The 23,130-nt window shown below is 48.9% G+C and overlaps 8 protein-coding genes across 8 annotated transcripts; 5 read left to right on the top strand and 3 right to left on the bottom strand.

Annotated features, from left to right (window-relative positions):
• Positions 1-205: 205 nt before the first annotated feature.
• On the top strand, positions 206-1,159 carry HO173_007482 (uncharacterized protein; the record flags this gene model as incomplete). The annotated part of the gene is made up of 3 exons (XM_037309386.1): positions 206-217; positions 269-361; positions 419-1,159. The coding sequence occupies 3 exons, from the start codon at positions 206-208 to the stop codon at positions 1,157-1,159; spliced, it is 846 nt and encodes a 281-aa protein (XP_037163846.1).
• Positions 1,160-1,374: 215 nt separating this feature from the next.
• On the bottom strand, positions 1,375-2,485 carry HO173_007481 (uncharacterized protein; the record flags this gene model as incomplete). The annotated part of the gene is made up of 2 exons (XM_037309385.1): positions 1,375-1,587; positions 1,646-2,485. 2 exons carry the CDS (start codon positions 2,483-2,485, stop codon positions 1,375-1,377), a joined length of 1,053 nt encoding a protein of 350 aa, XP_037163845.1.
• Positions 2,486-6,099: 3,614 nt separating this feature from the next.
• On the top strand, positions 6,100-8,576 carry HO173_007480 (uncharacterized protein; the record flags this gene model as incomplete). The annotated part of the gene is made up of 5 exons (XM_037309384.1): positions 6,100-6,251; positions 6,311-6,436; positions 6,485-7,250; positions 7,302-7,553; positions 7,602-8,576. The coding sequence occupies 5 exons, from the start codon at positions 6,100-6,102 to the stop codon at positions 8,574-8,576; spliced, it is 2,271 nt and encodes a 756-aa protein (XP_037163844.1).
• A 915-nt stretch (positions 8,577-9,491) lies between these two features.
• On the top strand, positions 9,492-10,706 carry HO173_007479 (uncharacterized protein; the record flags this gene model as incomplete). Its single annotated transcript, XM_037309383.1, has 1 exon — positions 9,492-10,706. One exon carries the CDS (start codon positions 9,492-9,494, stop codon positions 10,704-10,706), a length of 1,215 nt encoding a protein of 404 aa, XP_037163843.1.
• A 987-nt stretch (positions 10,707-11,693) lies between these two features.
• On the bottom strand, positions 11,694-12,790 carry HO173_007478 (uncharacterized protein; the record flags this gene model as incomplete). The annotated part of the gene is made up of 3 exons (XM_037309382.1): positions 11,694-11,780; positions 11,846-12,501; positions 12,574-12,790. 3 exons carry the CDS (start codon positions 12,788-12,790, stop codon positions 11,694-11,696), a joined length of 960 nt encoding a protein of 319 aa, XP_037163842.1.
• Positions 12,791-13,687: 897 nt separating this feature from the next.
• HO173_007477 (uncharacterized protein) lies at positions 13,688-15,387 on the top strand (the record flags this gene model as incomplete). The annotated part of the gene is made up of 3 exons (XM_037309381.1): positions 13,688-14,197; positions 14,253-14,733; positions 15,317-15,387. The coding sequence occupies 3 exons, from the start codon at positions 13,688-13,690 to the stop codon at positions 15,385-15,387; spliced, it is 1,062 nt and encodes a 353-aa protein (XP_037163841.1).
• A 155-nt stretch (positions 15,388-15,542) lies between these two features.
• HO173_007476 (uncharacterized protein) lies at positions 15,543-17,559 on the top strand (the record flags this gene model as incomplete). The annotated part of the gene is made up of 2 exons (XM_037309380.1): positions 15,543-16,222; positions 16,371-17,559. 2 exons carry the CDS (start codon positions 15,543-15,545, stop codon positions 17,557-17,559), a joined length of 1,869 nt encoding a protein of 622 aa, XP_037163840.1.
• A 628-nt stretch (positions 17,560-18,187) lies between these two features.
• Positions 18,188-20,399, bottom strand: HO173_007475 (uncharacterized protein; the record flags this gene model as incomplete). Its single annotated transcript, XM_037309379.1, has 4 exons — positions 18,188-18,476; positions 18,565-19,504; positions 19,660-20,132; positions 20,179-20,399. The coding sequence occupies 4 exons, from the start codon at positions 20,397-20,399 to the stop codon at positions 18,188-18,190; spliced, it is 1,923 nt and encodes a 640-aa protein (XP_037163839.1).
• Positions 20,400-23,130: the final 2,731 nt, after the last annotated feature.

Here is a 23,130-nt window from a genome sequence, read left to right as displayed (position 1 = left end):
GACTGTACTTTAGACGATGTCGGAGCCTCTCCGTCGAACGTCAGCTCTTGCCGACCCGCTGCCGGGCCATCCCTGAGGCGATCCCTATAATTAGGGCACCTAAAGTACGAGTCTACCTTTCAATAATTCCCACATCTATCAGCATCGCAACAATTTTCTGAGGTTCTGGGTCTGGATCTATTTGTCCTGGAAGTACTCATACACTATGGCGATCGCGGTAAGGTGATCTATCTGTAAACAGAGTATGCAGCTCTGATATTTATTCAAGGCAGTGGGCCAGATATGTTCGACGGCGAGCATGTCCAACAACCTCGCCCAATGTCAGATGTTGGTCAGAAAAGCTGTTGCAGCTGGCGCAAAGGTCCGTCTTCATGCATCCTGCGATCTCACCCATCCACTCAGCGTCTTAGCTCCCTAGGCACTTTTCCTGCCCGAAGCAAGCGACTACATAGCGTCCTCGCCCGCAGAGACAGTGTCTTTAGCTCGTTCTACAGAGGACAGCCCTTTCGTGAAAGGTCTACAACATGAGGCTCTCCAAGCAAGGTTGCCGATTAATGTTGGCATTCATGAGCCAGCGACCGGAGGGAAAAGAGTGAAGAACACGCTCATTTGGATCGATGAGGGAGGAGTTATTACTCAGCGCTACCAAAAACTCCATCTTTTCGATGTCGAAATCAAAGACGGTCCTTCAATAATCGAAAGCAAAAGTGTTGAGCCCGGCTCCTCTATCCTGCCTCCTTTCCCGACCAGTCTCGGCTCGATGGGCTTGATGATATGCTTTGACCTGCGGTTTCCCGCACTGTCTGTCCGAATCCGTGATCTCGGCGCTCAAATTATCACATATCCGTCCGCCTTCACAGTGCCGACAGGCAAGGTACACTGGGAAACGCTCCTTCGGGCCAGAGCCATTGAGACGCAATCGTACGTCATTGCTGCTGCACAAGTCGGGCCGCATAATGAGAAAAGAGTGAGCTATGGGCACAGTATGATAATCGATCCCTGGGGTAAGATTGTCGCCGAGGCGGGTGGTGTGGAGGAATGGAAGGGCGAGCCGGAGATCAGCGTGGGTGAGGTCGACTTGGGAGATTTGGAAAAGGTGAGGAAGGAGATGCCTCTGCATCTTAGGAGGGATGTTGTCGACGTTGTGGAGACTAATTGAAAGAGTAAGATGGACGCGTAAAACAAGTAGAGGTCCCAAGCTATCTAAATTTCCAAATCTAAGAAACATCGGACTACAGACCGCCAGAAAGCTGGGGAAGGGAGATATCTCAAATCAAACAAGAAACATGCAAGAGGCCACCAATACACCATAAGATTCGTTAGCCTCGTAAATCAAGCGTCGTCATCGTTGCCCCAGCTAGCCGGGCTCTTGCTTCATGTAAACATCCAGGACCGTGACTTAGAACGCGACCTGGACCTTCCGGGCGACTTCTTCCTTACCAGTAGCAGATTGTCCTTTTCCCTCCTGAGCTCTACAGTGGAGTCAGTGATCAATTTTCTCTCGCGCAGTTTCTTTGTGTGGTCAAAGAGGAGTGTTTGATCGCCTTCTGGAATCCACTGCTTGATGACGATGTAGTTCGAGTCACGCTGATAAAGTGGTGTCAGCGATACAGACATTCGATACGGCAAGGGAATAGAAACCCACCTCGTCCCACTCCCAAGGCAGATTGTATTCATCCAATGTTTCCGGACTCACATGCTTCCGATGCACCTTGATGTACGTCGGCCGCGTCAAGTCCTTGATCTTGATCTCCTTGCCATGACCATGTCCCTTTCCCTTCTCCCCCTTCTTCAGTATCTTCTCGATACTATCCTCGTCATACCCTGCCTGGCCAAATGTCTTCTTTACCCTCTTCTTGAATTCTTCGTCTGCCTCTTCCTTCGCCTTCTCCTTCTTGACTTCTTCCTCCGCCTGCTTCTTGTTGTACTCTTCGATCGCTTTTACTTTGAACTCGTCCTCTTCCTTCTTCTTCTTGGCCTTCTTGGCTTCTTTCAGGATCAGTTCCTCCTCGTATTTCTCGCGCGCTAATTCCTCCTTCTCCTTCTCCTCAAGCTCCTCCAACTTCTTCATCTTCTTTTCCAACTCATAGTCGTAATATGGGCTGGGACTCCTACTACCATGACTCCTACTGGGCCGCCTTCTCCGATGAGGGCTATACGCTCGTTCGTGATACTCATCTTCTGAATCATCGTAGTGATGGTCATGTCCATAGGAGCTTCTCCGGTGGTGACTATGGCCGTGCGGGCTGCGGCTGACAGAGCGGTCTTCATACTGCCTGTTATTGATGACGATCTGCGCGGGACGCCGCGCCGCTGCTGAGTGGGAGCGGTGAAGGCCTCCACCTATGGCTGCGCCGGCGGGGACGAGGAGCCCGTTGCCGTCTTGGTAATAGACTGTTTGGCCCAGCCGTCCCCTGTTGCGGCCAGGGCGAGTATTCATAACGACGGGAAATCCATCGGCCCCAGGCCACTCCCCATGCTCCATTGCTGCTGCTGTACGAGGCTTGGGTTCGGTCTTCTGTTCGGTGGAATGTTCGGTCGAAGTTCAGATTGGAAGCGGAGTTGAGCGTAAAAGAAAAGGCCCAATTTCTACCTGGGGGTTATGAGGAAGAGTAGCGGCTAGAAAAACATTGAAGACATTGGCGGCGAGGTCATACCTTTTATGTTTTCACGCTCGTGCGAGGAGGGGTTGAAATCCTTCGGTGGGGGCTATTTACAACTAGGTACTTTTAAAGCCGAGATTACGTGAATCGAGCTACTGGGGGCCTGGATGATTTGGATGTAACCCTAAAGGCCCCCTAATGCACCTCTACGTTACCGTACCTCAGAAAGATCGATAGGGCAGGCGGGAGCTCCCCTATAAGGCTGGAGAGCCTCCGTGGCGATTTGCGAGAGGCCTCGCCGCGTAGAAGAAGGCTGTGAAAACCCGCGAAGCCGCAGTGACTCCCCCAACAGCATGAATTCGCAGGCAGCAGGAGAGCCATCAGCTCGCTGGCGTCATCGGATTGTTCAGGTATGTGGGGGGGGTTTTTTTTTTTTTTGGGGGGGGGGGGGGTTTTTGTAATTTTTTTTTTTAAATTTTTTTTTTTTTTTTTGGAAAAAAAAAAAAAAAGGGGGGGGGGGTTTGGGAAAAAAATTCGGGGGGGGTTTGGGTTTTTGGTTGGGGGAGATTGCATTTACAGACTGACTCATTGTGCGACTGTCCATATTACATACAGAAATTATCAGCTGGCCAAGCGGTGAAGCGATGGAACCATAAGCAGTTAGTCTCAGTAATTCAGACTCACGGCTAGCCGGGGTACCTATGGCCAGCCCTACACTCGTGCCTCGCTTCGGGGGCCAATCATATCGCAAGCTCATTACGGCATACCCCTCCCTTAGAGTCTGAGTAGGAAACCCCCGAATCGCTACATTGACCGTTAATTTGTATGGGCCCACCGCAATAATCACCCCGTTATCGGGAAGTCGCGACTTCCTCCAATTTTCCAGCCATCACCACATAGTCTTTTAATATCAATTGAGGGGGCAATAGGCCTTTCGAGGTCGCTGAACAAGTACATAAACTTTTTATTATGATCGGATAGCTCGTTGTTGTCGCATAAGCTCATCCGGACCCGCGTTCTCCGCTGACGGTTACAGCACCCACCTCCAGCCGGTCACCCTCCGATGATTAAATTCCAGACGATGGCGCATCGTGTTCAGCATTATTGAAAGATCATATAACGAGTCGGGTGTAATGATTGGATCACAAGTTTGACCGTGTTACTGTCTGATGGAAATCGAGCACCGGAGCTATCCCCCCTATATACACATCTATCAACTCGAAGGTGCATCACTTAGGAGTTGGAGGGAGCATAAAACACATACCTTGAATGGTTTTGACGCGCTTGACGCGTTCAAAACGGACTTAGGCGGACGAGGAGACTGTGAGGGGCGCTTAGGTACGCGATTTTCTCTCCGACGACGACAGCGAGGTATTTTCGAACTACATATACTGACCTCTTTATAGCTTACAGGAATATCCTTTCTCCTGACGAATACGAAGTTTTAAGATATTTGGCGGACCAGTTCTGGAGCAAAGAAGAAAAGTCATATTTGATTCCCGGGCATGAAAGTAGGGAGAAGAACATTTTGACGTTCAAAGTGAAGGGAATGTTGCTCAACTTCCAACCTCCTTTGATGAGGAATACACTAACTGCTGATAGACCTAGAGCCTGATGTCCTCCAATGTTTTCTTGGAATCACAGCGTTGAGATCACCAAGCGACATTCGATCAGCTCGTTCATGACGACGACGCAGACCTTCCTGCATTCAAAGACGTCTTTTTCTACGTTCCATATACCCATAAGAGACTCCGACGTCGTGCGAGATATTCTCATTCATCGATGTCGCCGCCACCAATATCTGACTTCACACCAAAAGGATGAATTATCTCCGCTTCGCTCTCCGCTCTGCTCTCCGCTCTGCTCTCCGCAAGTTCGGTCGCTATATAATTTTCATGCATACATGCTTGCTTGCTTATTTGCCTGGCCGTCCAAAAAGGGGGGAGACTGCGGCGTCTGACCGAAGTAATGAACTGACTGGCGAGGCCACGGCATTTTCCCCAACACGCCGCGCCGTCGGTCCGGCGAGTACCATGGCGGTTACCCCGAGGATTGATGTACTATGGGGGAATTCCTGTATGGTGCTGCGCGTCTGTTGAGACGTACGGCGTTCTTGAGTACTGGTGCCGCTGCTATGGCTGAGTTAGCTGAGTTTTTTAGTGGAATGGAATTGGAAACCTACTTCTTAACCACTGCACCACAGCTCCTAATTTGACGAGGGCCTATTTGACTATTTATTCGACTTTTTTCAAGAATTCCAAAAAAGGCCATATCACGTAGTTGCGCATTTTTGTTAAGGATCATATGTACGCAGGGTGTGAATATTACATATCGGGCAATACACCAAAAAATAAGTCTTGGCAGGGTTTCCTACTCAGACCCACCTCAAGGCCGGTGGGGCCAAGCTAAAAAAAAAAAAAAAAAAAACCAAAAAAATTAATTTTTTTTTTTTTTAAATTTTTTTTATTTTTTTTTTTTTTTTTTTTTTTTTTTTTTTTTTTTTTTTTTTTTTTTTTTTTTTCCCGTTGGGATTTTTTTTTTGGGGGTTTTTTTTTTTTTTTTGGTGGGTTTTCTATTGGGGGTGTTTAATTGGTGTTTGGGTGCTTCTTTTTCTCTGCAATTACAGAGTACCTACCCAGATTAATGATCCGGAAGACCTTCCTATACTCAGTGTGGTATGCCTACCATGGTGATTTTGATCAGGCAGCCTATCCGACGTAGCACTGTACTTAATTTCCTCAAGTCTACTAGGAGTCTTCCGTTTGCTGGATTGATTTCCCTCTGCGACCCTTTACTCCTTAACCCTCCTCTCTCTTCCCATTGCATGCATGGCTGGGTTTTTGCGTTGTATGTCTGCATCCATTTCTGAAGGGTTTGGAATATCGGTGGACAATGAGCCTAGATGCCGCATCTTACATTTCTCAGCTTTCCATGAAGCCTACAGATTAATATTATATCAACGAGTATCAGGACCAAGGACGTCAAGCGCAGCGTGCCGTTCGAAATCTACCAGGTCTGAGCGTGGGATCCGGGGAGGAAGAGCGGCGATAGGAAATACTGCTGGCAAAGGCTCGCAGGTCTTTTCCTTGGTGCTTCGAATACGTGCCTGCCTATACACCAAAAGCTTTAAGATCTGTTTTCTCGTTGTCGAGCTATGATTGAAGCCTCATAGAAAGTAAACATGGCCAGGCAAGCTGTCAGAAAATCTTACCGTCTACTAGAGGGCGGCGACAATTTTGCTTTTGCGCCGAATGAGAGTAGAGTAACGAGAAGCGGTTATTCACTAATGAAGCTGCATGAAGCTTGGGCCTAATTCGATGTAACTCCTGGCATTGGGTGGACGGTGGGTGTTGATAATGTCAACACACCACAAAGTACGGTGGGTGGTTTTTGAAGGTCTTGGCATTTCGGCAACTTGCCGTGCGCACCTCTTCCGCCATCTTTCAACCAAAATTCCGCCCCTCTGAATCGGGACGTATGCGCCTCTCGTTACACCATGAACGGTCAAGAGAATCATCACACCACGGATGGCCCCTATTACAATGTCACCAAGACATCCCAGGCAGGAGACAAGAGGAAAAGTGAAGATGACGGCCCTCCCGAATCTGACAAGAAGACAAAGCGAAACCGATATATCTCCATTGCTTGGTGAGGCGCCCATCCAACGAACAAACACGGAATCCCTAATTAACCATTTCATGTCACAGTAATGAATGCAAACGCCGCAAAATCAAGTGTAATGGACAGAATCCTTGCCAGCGATGTGGCAACTTGTCTCTGGAGTGTGTCTATGCTCCCAACTGTGCGTGCTCTGCCGGCTTTAAGGACTCACCGTAAGCATCTTCAGTGAGCTTATACATCCATGCTCACCCGTTGTACAGGGAGTATCGTGCCATGAGTGCCCATATCCAGTCACTGCAGGAACAGGTCAACATCCTCTATGCTAACCTCGAAGCTCTGCGCAATGGGCAGGGGTATATTACCCAGCCAAACCATGCCCAGGAACCATTCCCCTTACATCCTGCTCTTGCTCACTCGGACTCCTCGGGGCCATATCGGAACGCTTCATCGCCCTCACAGGCTCACGGAAGCCAGCCTCGTTTCCAGGGCCCCACAAGCTCTGCTTTCAGCTTCGATGTTGCTCGCTCGAGCTTACAAACAATGGGGATAACCGCACCAGAAATGCAGGAAGACGGAGGATATAATGACGATGAGATGACTCCCAGAGGTTCACCGCGCCAGCTCCAAGCCCCAATAGCCTCAATGACGGTGCATCCCAACAAAGACCCATTATGGAAGATAGGCAAAGAAGAAGCGATCAGGCTTTGCCATGTCTACGAGGAAGAGATGGGTATCATGTATCCTATAATCGATATGGAGAAAATTATTACACAAGCGAACATATTGTTCACTTTCACAGAGGCAGCAGCGCGAACAGGCCTTTTGAACGGAGCCATGTCCGGCCCTGATCGGCTCGCGAACAACGACGTCAATATTCTCAAGATGGTGCTGGCTATTGCATTGATTGTGGAAGGAGGGGGTCAGAGTGACCTGGGAACGATGCTGTACGAGAGTTGTCGAGAAGCTTTCGAAGGACGATTGTCAGGCCCGGTCGAGATCAAGGGCCTGATTCTCTTAGTACTTGTGGTATGAATACCAATGAGCTCATATTCAAGTTTATGCTGACTCCAGATGAAGGCAGAGTATCATTTTCAACAGGATGAGGAAGTCCAGGCTTACCGAATCATTGGTCTAGCATCCCGTCTATGTCTAGAGATAGGTCTGCATGGTCGTCAAACCATCGCGAAGATCTTTCCCAATGGTGAAGACCGATCGTGGGCTACCAAACTTTTTTGGTCAATCTATGTTTTAGATCGGCGGTGGAGCTTTGGTACAGGGATGCCTTTCGCTCTGCAGGACGCGGACATTGACCCTCACTTGCCGCAGCCGGTAAGATCAGATGGTTCTTCAGTTGACGTTATGACGCTAACAGACCAGGACGACTCGACCCCCTATTTAACCGCTATGATCGCGTACAGTCGTATCTCATCCCAAGTCTGGCGGTCCACCACCAAATTTGAAGGCCCCGGCAGTGAGATCAACAAAGACGGCATTGGCTATCTCGATTTTCAGATCCTGCAATGGCACAATAACATCCCCGAGAGCCTCAGGTTCCGTCAAGTGGACAATGCCATGGATACCAACCCTACCAGTCGGGGACAACGTCGTCTGCAAGTGATCCTCATATTGCGGACAAATCAGATGCGGGTGTTAATCTACAGACCTGTTCTACACTCGGCTACGAACATTATGGAAAATAGGAGCTACGCTCAAACCGTAGTGGACGTGGCTAAGGACACGATTAGGGTGCTGACTCGCCTGAACGAGACTACTGACATCTACCGCACGCAACAAGTCTGCTTCAACTACTTCCTCATCTCAGCACTAGCTGTACTTTTCCTCGCGGTCGCGCATGCGCCTGTGGAGTTCAGTCGTCAAGTCAGAGATGAATTCTACATGGCCCTGGATCTCATCAAAGGATTTAGTGCGAAATCATACATCTCGAAGCGCCTTTGGAAAATGATCAAGGGGTTGAAGGAGGTTGGACCGAAGCTTGGAGTCATCTCGCGCCAAGCACTGACCGATCCGGACGACGCTCACTCCTCGGCGGCAGTCGCCATGGCTGGTCTAGCTGGCCATCAAGTTGATCGGGTGGCCGCGTTCACTTCAACTCAGCAACCGAGTTCGCTGGGCAGCAGTCCCTTGGACGGCCAGCAGATGAAGGATGAATTGACCAATCTGTTTGAAGCAGCAGGTGGTTACGGCAATAATCTCTTTGCAAGTAATCAGGCCTTGGATGGAGTGAGTGGCTTCGTAGGATCTCAGGGAGAGATGGTTCCTGCAACAGGGGGCATCAGTGGAGTCTATGGCAATGAGGGGGAATTTTCGAGGATTATGGAATACCTCTTTTAATTGCTAGGCTTGCATATACCCAATCGGTAGGGACACGAATACTGGTACTGGTCCATAGTTCTTGCGTTGGCTATGAAAGATCAGAATCGTTCTCAACTTCTTACATTACTTGGCTAAGAGTGGTAGTCCTGTACTTGAGTGAGGTACCTAAGGTAAGTACTGTACTTTAGTAATCTCGGTAGTACAACTTTACTTACGGTAAGCCCCGGTGGGAAAGAGGCTTGGCAAGGTTAGAATAGGCGCCTTAGCCGCAGTGCACAGCCCATTGAAACCCCACTAATTTGATATCAATTTGCTGGTCACTGGTCAGCTGTAATGAGCCTCGGAGATCACATATGAATGCGCAAAAAACACCATCCACCGACTATCGGATGTTTTGGTGATCTTCACAGCTTGACTGATCCGATTTAGTGGGTGTCGTATACTACTAGCCACACTTTCACCATTCCTCAAGTGACCTTGGGTGCAGCACTCGAGGCAGTCGCGAGAGCCAGAGCAGCGAGTCTGCAAAAGGATCTGACCTGATATGCGCCTATGATGCATCTTGACACCAAATCTATCTCTATCATACTCCATCCACCATTACCGTCCCCACTTCGGACATTTCGGACATTCACTACTTCGTTGATACTTTCACCACCGATCCCGCACTTGGAAGCCTTGTGATTATCGTTCTAATTTTCGTGGCATAGACCTTGTCACCATTGAGCGACCCCTACATTTAAATCATCTGGCCCCCGGAGTAGGGCGTATTTTTTTGGGATAATCCACAGCATTCCCCCAAAAACAGGATCAACCACCACGGTGTCTGCCAACGGGGATCCGTCGTTGGCGCCTCAGCTTGCGGATTTGAGCCTTGCTTCGCCTGTAGCATCTGGATCTACGCTCTCTGTCACCCACTCAACAACCTCCGTCATGTCTACCTCCTCAGGTACCCCCGAATCTTGGATCTCTTCCTTCTGCGGCCTCCTCGGCCACGAATACTTTGCCGAAGTTTCAGAAGATTTTATTGAAGACGACTTCAATCTCACCGGCCTTCAAAATCAAGTTCCCATGTACAAAGAAGCGTTAGAAATGATACTAGACGTGGAACCAGAAGAAGACGAGGAGGAAGAAGAGGAAGAAGAAGAGGAGGAAGATGAGGACGAGGACGAGGAAAATGACGTTGAGATGCGAGATGAAAACGGCAACAGTGTGCCTTACAGGAGAGGTGCTGAACGCCGGCATATGAAAGTTGCCAACGACATTACCGAAATAGAAAGCAGCGCAGAGCTCCTCTACGGTCTTATTCACCAACGTTACATAACATCTAGGCCCGGCATACAACAGATGGCAGACAAATACGAGCTTCAGCACTTTGGATCCTGCCCACGCGTCTTTTGCAATCAAGCCCGTGTCCTTCCCGTCGGCTGCAATGACATACCGGGCCAAGAAACTGTGAAGCTCTTCTGCCCCTCTTGCCTGGACGTCTACACGCCCCCAAACAGCCGGTTCCAATCTGTCGACGGTGCCTTCTTCGGAACCACATTCGGTTGTCTCTTCTTTATGACTTTCCCCGAGTTTGACGTCTCCGCCAAAGGCGATCCACTGAACCTCGCCGCTACACATCCCGCCTATGCACCTCCTTCACCCACTTCGCAAGCAGCCACAAATTCTGCCGCAGCAGAAACAACAAAACACTCGCGTTCTTCCTCGTTGACTTCTACTCCTGTCACAGCCACTTTAAATCCTACAACACTCTCATCCATCACACCAGAACCTTTACCAGTACAGCCGAGCCATTTGAATGGAATCGCTACGTCTAACCTCGCGCCTGGCTTAGGCCCTGGAAGGATACACGAACCGCGCATCTACGGCTTCCGAGTCAGTGAAAGGTCGAAGACCGGTCCAAGGATGAAGTGGCTAAGAATGAGGCCAGCGGACATGAATGAACTAGACGAGTCGAGAAAATGGCATGAGCTTTATGGTGGTACGGAGGACGATGTACAGATTGGAGGAGGCGGAGAGAATGGGGGAGCACAAGTGGAGGTCCCGAGTGGGAGGAGGAAGAAGGCGGCGAGGAGTCGAAAGAGAGGGGTTGGCGTGACAGATCCAGGGGCCGTAAATGGGGGTGGAGTGGAGGCGATCTGACACTTGCAGTGATTGGACCACTGCAAAGGAGTGTTCTGGCGTATGGGGTTACAAGGCACTTTTGTTGGCATTCAAGAAGGGTACTTGAGCAGAAGAAGAGGCTACGCTTAGGTCTCTGTATCAATGATTGAGATTGCAAATGTTGCTCTCGCAGCGTGTCTACCATGTGTAAATGCTTCCGTCCGAATGCTCAGCCAGGTATCTCAGACCGCCTCATATCTCGAACACTGTAGCCAGATGGTGGGAAACGGTTGCGGGGAGTAGCCGGCGCTCAGGCATGTGCTCCAGGGGCTCGGAAACAAGGACAGTAACTGCTGGCATGTCCAGAAGGCAAAGGGCCCGAGAGAGCCGTATGTGAGAGGACTCATACCTACCTGGGGGAAAGAAGGGAAGTTCAATATGCAGTCACATTGGCAAAGGAGAACAGCAACCAAAGTCGTCTATCCCGATTGGTTTCCATCGTAATTGTATCTCGTTCTTCCTAGCCTATTGCATGCACACATGCCGGTTTCTCATGTAGCATGTCCATTGATGCTACGAAAGGCATATAGAGCCTCAAAACGCCTGGTCTTTGATCGCTTAGAGAAAAACGCCTTTCCTGCCAAGAAGCCAGTAACACCGATTACGGGTATACCCAGTCGTTAATACATGAAAGACATAGGGAATAGGTTGTAGTGGTGGATGCTGTGGTTAGGCTGAGTGACGGAGTATGTCGAGGCGTAGATTTGGCGAGATGATGTGATGATTTGGTGCAAACGGTATGGTGTAACGGCATGGTGTAGTGGTATGGTGTGTGTGATTGTGGAAAATTGTGAATCGAGAGAAATACTGGAATGCTTTGACCGAAGGGGCGTTATCGAACAAGCGAGGTGAGTTGTGTTCTCGTGGGATTCTTTCAGGACCTTTCCCGCGTCAACCCATTGGCTGCGCTGGTTCTCCACAAAGATGTAGATGAGGTGGGATGTAGCAGGTCCCAGTCCTTCGGTGCTACCGATTGTAGGCGCCTACACCAACCATACCGGAGCTAAAGCTGCCACTTCGATCGCCAAAACCTGTAGAATTATTCCCATAGCCCTTGATAAGAGTAAGTAGATAGATCAGGGAATATAAATAGCATCGAGATCATCGGAGGATCTCACCTTCTTCCGCTTCTTGGCGGCGCGGCCACTCTTCCGGCTAAATTGAGTATCGCCAGATGAGTAGCCTCCTCCAGTGTCAGCGTCATCGTCCTCAATTCCTTCGGCGTAACCTGTGTAGCCTTCGAAGCTGGCGTCGCCATATGATCGCTTTTTATTGGTGCGCTGTGGTCGAACGGTTTCAGCGTTCGCAGTATTACCGTTAACCTGGCCGTTCGCTTTGGCCAAAGGTTTATTAGGAATTTTCGACGCTTTGGTCGCCTCGACCGGTTTTGGGTTGTCATTCCCCAGAAGATTCTCCCACTCATTGTTGTTTGGCAATGGCCCTGGCTGCATCTGCATAGCCTTGTCCAGCTTGGCCAGTATTCCACTTGGAAGACCCTTGTGAATGTCTTTGCCGCCGATTTTCTGATTCTGCCACTCCTCCTCCGGCCATAGCGTCATCTCCCTCAGCCCCATCAGTTTTCCTTCCTGGTGCTTGACCGATCGATTTCTGCCAGCTAGTCCAAGTGTCTTGAGTTGACCTTCATAAGACTTCCTCATCTTGTTGATCTTCTCGCCTGTGACTGGGTCGGATCTTGCGACTGTAGCTGCGAGCGGCTGAAGGCCGAACAAGGAAATGAGATTTTGCGTGAGTGGCAGGGTTTGTGGTATTGGTGCTACCACGAGACTCATGTGTCAACCCATGCTCTACAAGAGAAGGGTCAGGCAGAGTCAGTGTGGGGTCTTACGCTTTTGCTTTGACGACTGCTGGGTCTCGTCATCCTTCTCTGTTGAGTTCTCGGGAACGGGCGTGGTTTCCGCTCCTGCTGCGGCTTGGCCCTTTTCTGGAGCTTCTGGATCGGCGACATTCGACGAAGCTTCCTGAACATTGTCTAGGGTAGTATCCATAATGTCTTTGTCTTGAATGCGATCCGCGATGCGCTGGCCGGCATCATCGACGTCCATGGCGATGGCAGATATCTTCTTCCCATGATTTGATGTGAGGAGTGGGTGAGTGAGGATAGAGGTTTGCGAGGTTTTGAGCTGGTTCATAGGCTGCTTCCGCTATTCATGGACGGAGTAGGTATTGAAAGAAGAACAAAGAGACGACTCAGACGAGAGGAAGTGAGAGCAGTTGCGGGAGTACCTTAGCGCAGGGCGGTGATCGGTGGTGGCTGACGCCGAAAATGTCTTGGCATTTATTTGGCGGAAGTGAATTGAATACAGTAAAGTAAAGTAAAGTAAGGTACCTTAAGGTAATGGGCTAATACACGGGACTGCGGGGCTTGGCAGAAATTATGTCTCGCAGATGAATGAAGGAGGATACCTCAATAATACTCTACCGTACCTGACTCTATTGATACACATAAACACTAATACCTCCCCACTAAAGATTCATTGCTCAATGGCAATGCAACTGATTATGTCAATAGTAGCGATTCGAGCGTCCTCGGTGCCTGAGATGGGGAGCATGCGAAAGTAAGAGGTGAACAATCGTCCCAAAAATGTGTGTCATTGCCGCCTTTGGGACTCCAGCCAATCAGGATTGAAGATGGTGCACGTTCAGAAGGCACGCGACTCTTGATCGACTCTAAACATGGGGGGGTTTCTGCTCTTTATCAAGGAAGAGGGGCACACCTCTTCTTCTTCTTCTTTTTATTATTATTATATGACCACTCATCTCTTAATTTGACACCAGCATCTTCTTCTTCTTCTTCTTCTTCTTCTTCCCCTTCTGCGCTATCTACACACTTCATTTGCCTCAATGCGAAGTCTCTATCCCAATTCATTGACTATCCTTCGTATCCTCCGCACGTGACAATCTACTCTCTTTGACTGTTGATGCAAAGCCGACGACCAATCATGCCTCGCACAAGTCTGCCCCCAACGCCCGCTGCCTCAACCGAAATCCAGGGCAAAGATGGCTCTCCAATTTCTGCAACAGAAAAGTCCTTCAACCTACCTCCTCCGGCTATCGAGTCTCAACGAAACAATGGCACTTCCACTGCTCAGAAACAGACTCAGTCGGCCCTGGGCCCGTGCTTCTCTTTACCTCCACCTCCTACCAGGTCTCGCACCATCATTCAAATGAAGCCAAAGCCGCAGTCCTCAGAAGATTCAGTAAGATCCCCTATGCAGCAAGGTCCGAAAGGTTCAAATAAGAAGACCTCGACATCCTCAAGTGCCACTGCTACGGCAGGAAAGAAGCAGCCTAGCTCGACCAGTGTTGCCGGCAAGAAGATTGCCAGGAAGACAGCGCACAGTGTGATCGAAAGGAGACGGAGGTCGAAGATGAACGAAGAGTTTGGGACCTTGAAGGCTATGATACCCGCTTGCACGGACCAAGAAATGCACAAGCTCGCTATTTTGCAAGTGCGTAAGACCGTTGTTGTGAGGAGCTATCCCTTTCTGCTGACAGTGTGAGTAGGCAAGCATCGACTACCTTCGCTATCTAGAAAAATGCATCGCAGACCTCAAAGCCGCCAACAATTCTCTGTCGACTCCACTTACACAGCCTCAAGCGCCTCCGCCTCGTTTCGATGCCGTCACGCCTAAAGAGAACGATGAGGACGATGACGAAGATCAAGATGATGAAGATGTTACCATGGGTGATTCAGGATCCAATTGCATTTCTCCGTCAATCATGGCGATTGCAAGTAAAGCATACGCCTACACGAGTCCTCAGTCAATTAGCGCATCCCCTGCGATAGAAGCACAATCCAATCACCACCACTCGTCCTATGCCTCCTCAGTTTCCACGCTTCCGTCACCTGCTTTCGAACCACAACACGGCCACCGAGGTCCTCAATCTCAATTCTCTCTGTCTGCCTCGACGTCTCCAACTATCATGCCAAGCAGAGAGCAAGACCAAGAGGCTACAGCTGCATTGTTGATGCTGAACAAGGACCGTAGGTATCCTAAAGGAGGAAGGGCAATGTCGGTTCGAGACCTGCTAAGTCATTAAGGGTTGCAAGTGAGAAATAGCTGGTGTCTGCCTACCTGTGAGCTTGGCATGAGAGACAGCGGCATCAGACGGGTGAATGCATATGTGCTTCCGTTCTGATGGAACTTAATAGCGGGCTCTTGCATATTTTGCACAATTGCTTGCTTGCATGAAAATGATAGATGATCAGTATGATAGAACGGTCTCTTAATGTTCTCAGTGAGACGCGCTGCGTGGAAATTTGATGGTTCTGACGGTATCCTCAGTCAAATACTGCACCGCTAAAGAGAAGACTTTCTGAGTGCCAGAGCGTATCTGCTCGCCTTGATACCCACACTATGCCAAGATTGAAAGGTGCCAGCTCCCTTGGCTGCCCGGATTTCTCACAGCTTGCCTGCAGTCCTGCCAATTGGGTTATAACAAATGCTGCATTTGAAAAATTGAAGACAAAGACATGCCCTTTGGATACATGTTTTGGCAAGAATGAAAACGGTAGGCAGCACGCTCGTCGATCTGCCCCGCCAGTGTCAGTGTTGTTGACCCTCTAGACCTAAGACATATACCAAAGATCGGTCAAATCGCCCATCAGGAACTCGCCTCAGATCCAATTGGCTTCTGAAAGTCGGGCAAGAGACTTTTATTGCTATCCAGATCTGATGCCACAATCAATCCTTTCAAAACAACTGACGTCCACAACCCCAACCATCCTTTGTCACGGTCCTCAGTACGTTTCCCTCTTCAGCAAGCGTCTCCCCACTAACACCTTCAAAAGCAATGGTTCGTGACCAGGATATGGGTTGGGACCATCGTTACTACGACAGCTATCGGCCAGCTGCAGAAGGTGAGACTTCCTCAGAAGACCGATCATCAACCATTGCTACGGAATCAAAGGCGGTTCGACATCATTCTAATAAGATCTGGCACCGGGCCGAATATTCTAGCAACACAACACCACGAGATGACGCGTCGTTGGCTCTGAAGTTTTCACGCGGCCAATCTGATGATCACAGTGCCGCTGCTGCTTCTGTCCCCAACGAAAAATCACCATCCACTGGCCACGATCCGAAACAGCTAATCCAAATGCCCACGAAAGAACGCAAAGACACGAGCATGCCTGACACAGCACCGTCGCGACGCTCATCTCGGACTGTCAACCCTGACAGGAGGAACGCATCTGAGGCCCAAAGCCGTGGGTTCTACGGTTCTTCTCCCCCACCCTCAAATGTGTTACGCCTCGGTGGATACGAACTGAAACGCCCTCTCGATGATGAGGCTATTGACCGCTCTATCAAGCGCCGTCGTGGTACAGAGGAGGAGGAGGAGGAGGCTATTAGAACATCAGACAATTACAGACCGCCTCCGAGGTATTGGTGCAAGAACTATATGTGTATGGAAGATCACGCATACTCAGACTGTGATAAGCCAATGATATGCTGGGGCTGCCGTTCAATCAGGTCGGTACATTTTGGAGTGGTCCTTTCCCATTATTGGACCTCAATGCAGCTCGTTAGACATGTTCTGAGAAACTGTAGAGAATTTGGTCTTCTTGTCTTATGATTCGGCTCTGAATCTCGGAAGGGGCATGCTGACTCCAGAATATAGCCACTATTGGTCCCGCTGCCCCATGACCTGCACTCGCTGTGGGGAAGAGCGTCACACCGCAAAGTACTGTGAGGACTTTGAGCTCACCCAGAGTGGAAAGTCGCGGCCTCGCGCCTGCAATCCGCATCCGCCCACTGAGCCAGCTTCTTACCGTGCACGAAAAGAATTATTAGAGCATGCGCATGGGAAAGATTCTCTACCAAAGAAGCCTGTGAATATTGTGTTGCCCAGCAGAGACGGACCAGAGGTTCGGCAGGCCTCTCGCAACGTCTTCGATCCTAGGTCCGGTCCCCGTCAGGACTCACAGCCACAGAAGTCTGCGCCTGTAGAGGAATGCGTGTCTGAAACCACAACTGACCGAGACTTGCAACGTCTTCGGCATACCCCCATACCAGGCTCAAGTCTACAGGGACGTATGAGTACAACAAGCACCTCCGAACAGCTCACAATTTTGACACAAGCGCGCGGAAAAACGTTCACTCCTCCATCGACTCAACCCAATATATCACCACGAGATCCACGACTAAAGCGAGGCTCGGCTTTGACACCACTTGTATCGCCTCTCCAATCCTTGCGAATGTCGCTAGAGCCTAGCGAAGTTTTATCAGTTGAACCTCAGATGCTTGGAGAGCCACCTTCCAACCCGTCTCAACATAGGCCGCATGGAGTCGGTGCCACTCCTTCGCAGGCTTCCGTCCGGCAAGAAGAGCACCACTCACACTCTTCTAGCCAGAGAGAAGCGTATGTTCCACCAGCCTCCGGCGGGAAAAAGGAGGGCGTACCGCAGGCTTCTGGCCAGAAAGACAACCACCATTCGCCGGCGCATACTCAAAACGAAGATCGCCCCTCACAGGCTCCCAACCAAATAGACCACCGCTCTTCACAGGCTCCTACCCGCATCGAAGACCACCCTACACCGGTTTCCGACCCGAACGAGCACTCGGCAGATCACAGTCTCGAGACTATCGAAGCTCGTATGAAGGCATTCGAAGAGGAAGAGCGTGTCAGGCAGAAGCAGCACGAGGAGGAATTGGCCCAGAAGAAGCGCCAACAGAGGCAGGAGTTTGAGCACGAATTGGAGGAAAAAATCAACCAGAAGAAGCGGGATGCGGACCTGGCGAGGAGAGCAGCCGTTCAAAAGCAGGAAGAGGAGCACGAAGAACGACTGGCCGAGCTGCGCCGGCGCTGAAGCACGGGCTGGGCGCCTGTGTGGATAGCGCTCGGCCGACAAATGTTCCCCTGCCGTCGGACGCGAATGTCTCGACAGTCCGGCATTGGTGCCGCCCGGTGCCGCTCGATACCTCCCCTGCACCACCTGTGGGGTTCCCTACCCCACGCTCGTACAAAAATCCACCGGGCATCATCCTGCCTTCTGTCCCCGCGGTTTGGCGTGCTGTCTTTCCGACTGCACATCTGTTTAGGGACCATCCTATCATCAAGTCTCTATCGAGGCTTATTGCCGATCTTCTAGCATCCATCAAGATTACAGCCGTTCTGACCCAAGAAGACCGTGTTCCGGTTGGATCTGAGATGAGGAAATTGGATGAGTACCTCGGTTGGAGAAGCTGTGAGTGACACGGCCCGTACGGGAAAAGCTCACACTAGAGAGTGATGGTTTCGGTTGGAGGTTTCCTTATGTGACATTGCGATGGATACCAAATTGAGCAGATAGAGCACCCAATGGGCGGATGGAATGTAATCGAGGCAATCAAACATACCTACATACCACACAATGATCCAACCATGATGCTGTGTACTCCTTGAAAACCATCCAAATGCTCATCTCCAAAGCTTTCCCCAAATGCTCCCCTCCCAGCTCACAAAATCGTACTCTGCTCAGGCAACATACGAACACCCTTCTCCACCCAAACTAATAATCTCAACAGTCCAAACTTGACCCTCTGCTTCATCGAGCTATCAAATGCGCTCAATCCACCTCTTACATCTTTCCGTATATGATATAGTCCCACAATACTCGCAAGAAGGGTGACGACTCGAAGTGTTTGCTTTAGCCGCTGCTTGATGAGTCCCTTGGTCGTGTATTGGATGTTCCAATCACTCCATTTCGGAAACATGCATCGGATACTGTAGTCCACCTGCGAAAATCTTTATTGGAGAATGTTAGCAGTTGAGTAATCATCTTGCGAGATTGCTTGATGGCGCGAATGGGGAGCCTGAGAAGGATAGTGCTTACGGGTAAGCAGTAGCATTCCAGCCATTGGCTGTCTTGTACCAGCTATGACATCCACCACTATGCCAGACGGTGCCCTTCAACTTCTCTTGCATCTCGGTCGTCCATGCTATTTCCTTTTCTTTCTTCACGTCGAAGGTTTTGACGTCTTTCCTCAGTATATTCTTGATGAATTTCAACGTGTACTCCACCATATTTTCGCTTGCGAGTATTACAGAGGAATGTCCTGTTGCGGTGTTCGGCCCGAAAATGATGAAGAAATTGGGAAAGCCATCCATTGCGTTTCCCATGTAGGCCTGTGGACCCCCACGCTCATCCCATACCTCTTGCATGACGGCACCGCCTTTGCCGATTACCTTGAGTGGTGAAAGCCACGTAGTGAGTTCGAAGCCGTTGGCGAGGATTATGACGTCGGCTGGGAGGTGCTTTTCGTCTGTTGGTGCTTTGCTGGCCTTGTCTTCTGGATCAGGGTAGGTGCGGCCCGGTCCCAACGTGACCCCCTTGGGTTGCAGGCTGGTGATGGGCTGGGTCGTGAGGTCAATCTTGGGATCGTTGAGACTCTCAAGCCAGAAAGCGTCGAATATTCTCCTCTTGCAGCCGACGCCATAATTTGGGGTTAAAATCTCATGGTACTGCTCGGGTACGATAGACCTCATATGCTGAACTAGCTGCGCTTCGACCTTCTTGCGCGTCTTTGCTGCGGCGTTTTTACCGGTAAATATAAGAAAGAAGTCGAGTTCGCTAAGGCAGAACAAAAAAGTTCTATAGGCCCTACCAAGTCCAGGAATACGAGGAAAGAGTCTTGGTGTCCACTTCTCCCAAGTCTCCTGCTTGATAAGACCCAAAAGGGGACCGGGACGAGGCACTACCCAAGGGGGGGACCTCATGATTTGAAGGACAGACTTTACGTTGTATGGCTCTTTCGACAATCGAGGCACGAATTCTACGCAGATTTCGGAGTCAGCACTGTTTATTCGAGCTAGGAAATGGAGTTGCAAGACAGGTCTCTGCTTTAGAAAGGTCTTCTTGCTCCTGAAACATGTCTTGCGACTCAACTTCATTACCAAAAAGGAAGAATCAGCTCCGAAATGTACGTACGCGCGGCACTACAGCCTGTGCCCACAACGATGACATCTTTACCGCGAAGGTCGACGTTATAGTCCCACCGAGCAGAGTGGAATACATCGCCTTGGAAAAGATCCCGGCCTGGGACACTGTCTGGCCATGCGTTCGGCTCGACGAGACCGCCGGCAGCGCTGCATATGATCTTGGCTTTGACCTTCTCTTCCTTAAGGTACACGCTTTCGCGTCCTTTCTCAGTCATCATCTTTTTTCGCTCTTTGGTAGACAGATCACCAGTACCAGGCATCATGTGAAGAAGAGTTGCTTCCCATAGCTCCTCGTCCTCGAGCCATCGCACCTCGGACACGTCTGTATTCAGTTGGATCTTGTCGACAATCTGGTATTTCTCACATACATCCTGGAGGTACCGAATAATCTCTTCCCCCGGAGGATGATAGGCAGACCACTTGTGGTTCGGCGAGAAGGAGAAGCTGTAGAATACGGCAGGACTGTGCCGGCTTCAGCAATTATCGAGTCCGGTAGAGGGAGACTAACACATCACAAGCAACTCCAGGATATCTGTTGATCCACCATGTTCCTCCCATACCAGCTTGTCTGTCAAATATGCGGAACTGATCGAAGCCCAGTTTCTCCTTCAAGCGACAAGCCATTGCTATGCCCGATTCCCCAGCGCCCACGATGATGACAGGATAGTAAGTGTAGGCATCTTTGTCGTATCCATTGACGACATGAACGGTATTAGAGAGATCTGGCATGACTATGAGTTCTGATTTTAAGTGACTAATCTTATGATACAAGGAATGGAGTTGAGGTGGTATGTGCAGTTTATAGCAACGCCATGACCAAGAGGACAGGGAACTTGGAAGACCGGCGAGCCCACCCCGCATTGGCCTGGTGGGCGCATCAGAAGCTGTCAATTTTGCCAAGAAATTATGTATCCCAGTACTCGTGTTTGATATGATGCAATGGGCATGTGGCAAATGCTGCCGGTGGGGAAATGTAGTCTCAGAAAAGGCCCCACGCAGTGTCGAGTAGGAAACCCTGCCAAGCCTCGGTTTTTTGGTGGTTTGGCTGATATGAGATATTTACCCCTGGGTATATATCAGCATTAGTAAGTTCCGGGGTAGCTTTGCCTCGGAGCGAGCTACCCCGAAGCTACCCCGAAACTATTTTAAAGACTTAATAATCTATAACATCTGCAAATCTGAAAAGTTCCTGCAAAATTTGAAATTGCTGATCGCGCGTGTGTCGCGGAAATCACAAAATCCGCCGGATCAGCAAATCTGATTAGAATCCGCCCAAATTCTGCCCGGTTCAGCAAATCTGATTAGAATCCGCACCTTTTCCGCCAGTTCTGCTAGTTTAGTAGCAATACGCACGAAAAAGAAAAGTTCTAATAATCGACGTTGCGACGGTAAGGTTCTACGGCGACGAGTATTAACGCCAACTCAAATTTGGTTACGGAATTAGACGATTTAATGAAATTAGTCGCGTGGGTGATGCTCTGGTATGGCGCATAATGATGCGTATGTTGATGATGATATATATTGATAGTCTCAGCTTGGCCCCACCGGCCTTGAGGTGGGTCTGAGTGGGAAACCCTGCCAAGACTTAATTTTTTGGTGTATCGCCCGATATGTAATATTCACACCCTGCGTACATATGATCCTTAACAAAAATGCGCAACTACGTGATATGGCCTTTTTGGAATTCTTGAAAAAAAGTCGAATAAATAATTAAATAGGCCCTCGTCAAATTAGGAGCTGTGGTGCAGTGGTTAAGAAGTAGGTTTCCAATTCCATTCCACTAAAAAACTCAGCTAACTCAGCCATAGCAGCGGCACCAGTACTCAAGAACGCCGTACGTCTCAACAGACGCGCAGCACCACACAGGAATTCCCCCATAGTACATCAATCCTCGGGGTAACCGCCATGGTACTCGCCGGACCGACGGCGCGGCGTGTTGGGGAAAATGCCGTGGCCTCGCCAGTCAGTTCATTACTTCGGTCAGACGCCGCAGTCTCCCCCTATTTTTTGGACGGCCCAGCTTACGAGAGTCGCCGCGGCGATGCGTGTAAACAAGCAAGCATGCATGCAAGCAATTGTATAGCTACCGAACTTGCGGAGAGTAGAGCGGAGAGCGAAGCGGAGATAATTCATCCTTTTAGTGCGAAGTCAGATATTAATAGCGGCGACATCGATGAATAAGAATATCTCGCACGACGTCGGAGTCTCTTATAGGTATATGGAACGTAGAAAAAGACGTCTTTGAATGCAGGAAGGTCTGCGTCGTCGTCATGGAGGTTATCTCCCTACTTTCATACCCGGATTCAAATATAACTTTTTTCTTTGCTCCAGAACTAATCCGCCAAATGTCTTAAAACTTCGTGTTCATCAGGAGAAAGGATATATTTATAAGCTATAAAGAGGTTAGTATATATAATTCGAAAATACCTCGCTATCGTCGTCGGAGAGAAAATCGCGTATCTAAGCGCCCCTTATAGTCTCCTTATACGCTTAAGTCCATTTTAAACGCGTTAAACGCGTTAAAATTATTTAAGATATATATTTTATACTCCCTCTAATTTCTAAGTAATATATCTTTAAGTTAATAAATATATATATAGAGGGGATAGCTTTAGTACTCGATTTTCATTAAATAATAATACGATTAAACTTATAATTTAATTATTACACTCAACTCGTTATATAATCTTTTAATAATATTAAATATAATACGCTATCGTCTAAAATTTAATTATCGAAGAGTAATCGACTAAAAGTAGATACTATAATTATTAGCGGAGAACGCGTATTCGAATAAGCTTATACGATAATAACGAGCTATTCGATTATAATAAAAAGTTTATATACTTATTTAGAGATCTCGAAAGGCCTATTATCCTCTTAATTGATATTAAAAGATAATATGATAATAACTGAAAAATAGAGGAAGTCGCGACATTCAGATAACGGGTGATTATTACGATAGGCCTATATAAATTAACGATTTATATAGCGATTCGGGGGTTTCCTACTTAGACTCTAAGAGAGGGGTATACCGTAATGAGCTTGCGATATGATTAACCCCCGAAGCGAGGCATGAGTATAGGGCTGGCTATAGATACCCCGGCTAGCCGTAAGTCTGAATTACTGAGACTAATATATTAATGCTATATGTATGTAGAATAGTACTTAGAGTATATTAGAGTGCATTACGCAAAATTTTTAAAGTTGCTGAAAATTTTGAAGTTGCTAAACTGATAGAACTGGCGAAAAGGATTAGGATAGTTGCTAAATCGGCGGAAAGGGTTGAATATAGGCAAAGTCTGCTGAATAGGCTAAATCGTGCTTATAGTGCGGACCCGGCGGAAATCGTGCGGAAAGGAACTTTTCAGATTTGCAAATGAACTTCGATATATTATTACTCGATAACCGAACTATCACTTTTAATTAAAATTTATAAATATATTCTTAGTATATATAA

This window comes from Letharia columbiana (assembly GCF_014066305.1).
Source record: "Letharia columbiana isolate WasteWater2 chromosome Unknown Sc0000024_s0, whole genome shotgun sequence".
NCBI lineage: Eukaryota > Fungi > Ascomycota > Lecanoromycetes > Lecanorales > Parmeliaceae > Letharia > Letharia columbiana.
This window is presented reverse-complemented; position numbering and strand designations above follow the sequence as displayed.